This window comes from Telopea speciosissima, chromosome 9 (genome assembly GCF_018873765.1).
Source record: "Telopea speciosissima isolate NSW1024214 ecotype Mountain lineage chromosome 9, Tspe_v1, whole genome shotgun sequence".
Lineage (NCBI taxonomy): Eukaryota > Viridiplantae > Streptophyta > Magnoliopsida > Proteales > Proteaceae > Telopea > Telopea speciosissima.
This window is the reverse complement of record NC_057924.1, coordinates 51,231,445-51,233,568: the sequence shown is the minus strand read 5'-3', so window position 1 is coordinate 51,233,568 and position 2,124 is coordinate 51,231,445. Positions and strand designations below refer to the sequence as shown.

At 38.8% G+C, this 2,124-nt stretch overlaps 1 protein-coding gene across 1 annotated transcript; it reads right to left on the bottom strand.

The window, feature by feature from the left end:
- Positions 1-988: 988 nt before the first annotated feature.
- LOC122639032 (disease resistance protein RPV1-like) lies at positions 989-1,558 on the bottom strand. Its single transcript, XM_043831871.1, has one exon. The coding sequence runs from the start codon at positions 1,556-1,558 to the stop codon at positions 989-991; it is 570 nt and encodes a 189-aa protein (XP_043687806.1).
- Positions 1,559-2,124: the final 566 nt, after the last annotated feature.

The following is a 2,124-nucleotide window of genomic DNA, read 5'->3' as shown; positions in this document are numbered from 1 at the left end:
TGTCACCATTTAGTAGATATCAGCTATGGCTCAAGTAACATGGTGAATTTCTGGTGCATATTTCACTGTTGTCATCACTTTTGGACTGCATCTTCAGCAAAAATGAATGTCAAGGTTTGTGGCAAGGTCTCATGGTTACTTGTAAATTCCAAACTCTACTTAATGGGTCTTTAGTTCAAATTGGTAGAGCACTTGGAACATGTTCATGTTCCAAGGAAATGGTGGTTCAAATCCATCAAAGCCCTTTTTATTCAACTATTCATAGCATAGTCAGTTATAGGACTAATCCACACAAGAACCCAATTTTAATGGCATTTTTGAAATTTGACATATTTTTATAATTACTTTGGTTATTTTAATGAGATATTTTAATTTTATGCTAAGGTTGGTAAGAGTGACAAGGATTTTACAAGTATTTTATTGATATAATTTAAAAGGAAATGATATTATTGTAATTGATATCCAATTTGGAAGAACAGGTTTTACCAAACACCATTTTTGTTCTAAACATATTCTTGAGACCATTACCAAACGGCCATTTTCATGCACAGAACGGCGTTCCAGACCAAAAACGCCAAAAAACATTTTTGGTCAAGAACGCCCGTTCTGTACTCAAACCGTTACCAAACGTAGCTTGTAAGTAGTTTAAGCTATTTTTTTTGCACCAAAAGAAAAAAAAAAAAAAGTAGTTTCAACCAATTCAGATCGTCTACGGCACAGCTGCCCATAGCGGTCTGTGCGGCGTAGACTGGGCCACACGTGCAATGACTGCCTTACCCCTGCTCGGGCAAGGGGTTTGGGCAGGGGTAAAGCAGTCTTTGCGCACATGGCTTAGTTTGCGCCGCTCGGGCTGCTATGGACAGCACGCCGTAGAGGATCTGGATCAGTTTCAACTTTTTGACATTACCTTATGGTGGGGGAAATTAGAAGACACTACAAAGTATTAACCCTAAAATATTATGGAACCAAAACGGAACTGTTGGGATACTTACATGCGCTCCTTCAAATGCCATCCATTCAATTCTCCAACCTCTGTCAGAGCCTTTTTCCACCCTTGCACGATTGTCTCTTCGAAGTGCTTCTGCTGTTCCTCAAAGACTTTCGCATTTATTTCGACTAATTGCTTCTGGTAATTGTCGACGCGCATCTGGTATTCCTTAGAAGCTTTCGCATGTATTTCTTTCCCGTTTCGTACGTCCCGTGGTTCAACTTTGTAGAAAATGGGAAAGACAATTCGATTTTTTGGTCTTCTACATTCAGATATCTGGGTTAGCTCATTCAGACACCATTTGCTTGAAGAATAGTGCTCTGAGAATATGGGAATGGAGATTATTGACTCCTGGATTGCAGTGAGTAGCTCCGGACCAATCTTGTCTCCCTTAGGGAGTTCATCCTCATCCCTGTAAGTACGAATTCCAGCCCCTACCAAGGTATAGTAGAGGCAATCGGCGAAACCGGTGCGAATGTCTTCACCGTAAAAGCTCAAGAATCCGTCATAAAGCGAACCTTCAGATGATGAGGAAGAAGAAGAAGAAGCCAGACGATTAGCTGCCGCCATTCTATCAAATTGCTTGATATCGATCGATCGATCGACGATCCTTTCAAAAGATGAATGGGTGTGTTATGATGATATACTTCATCAAATCAGTCTTTATATTTCAGCAATCAACTTCTTCTTCTTCTTAGCGAGGAATGGGATGTCTCATTTGTATATTCCAGAAACAAAAAGGTAACGATGAATAAGAGTCATCTGTAGTCGGAAAACGATAAAACCACTGCTGCAGCTGTTATCCGAAACCTTACCATTAGAATAAATCTAATACCAATTGAAACATATTCAATTCAAAAATATTCTCCGTCGGCTAAACGGACAATTGATTGTATCATGTAATATAATAATGTAAGGAAATTTGAAAGGGGGAAAATTATTTAATTCATTACGCTTAATCTGTTCAATTTTCAACGTTTATTATTTAATTCATTGCCTATCTGTTCAGTGTTCAACGTCCGACCAGTTGAAAGGTTGGAAAGTATTTAATTCACTGTGGCGCCATGTGACAGTCACTGCCGTGTTTTGTTTTTATCTTTTATGAAAATAAAATTTATTGAAAGCCTCTGGAGGGA

What these genes read in the sequence shown, in the direction of transcription:
- LOC122639032 (XM_043831871.1), bottom strand. Translation starts at nt 1,558, where the DNA reads ATGGCGGCAGCTAATCGTCTGGCTTCTTCTTCTTCTTCCTCATCATCT.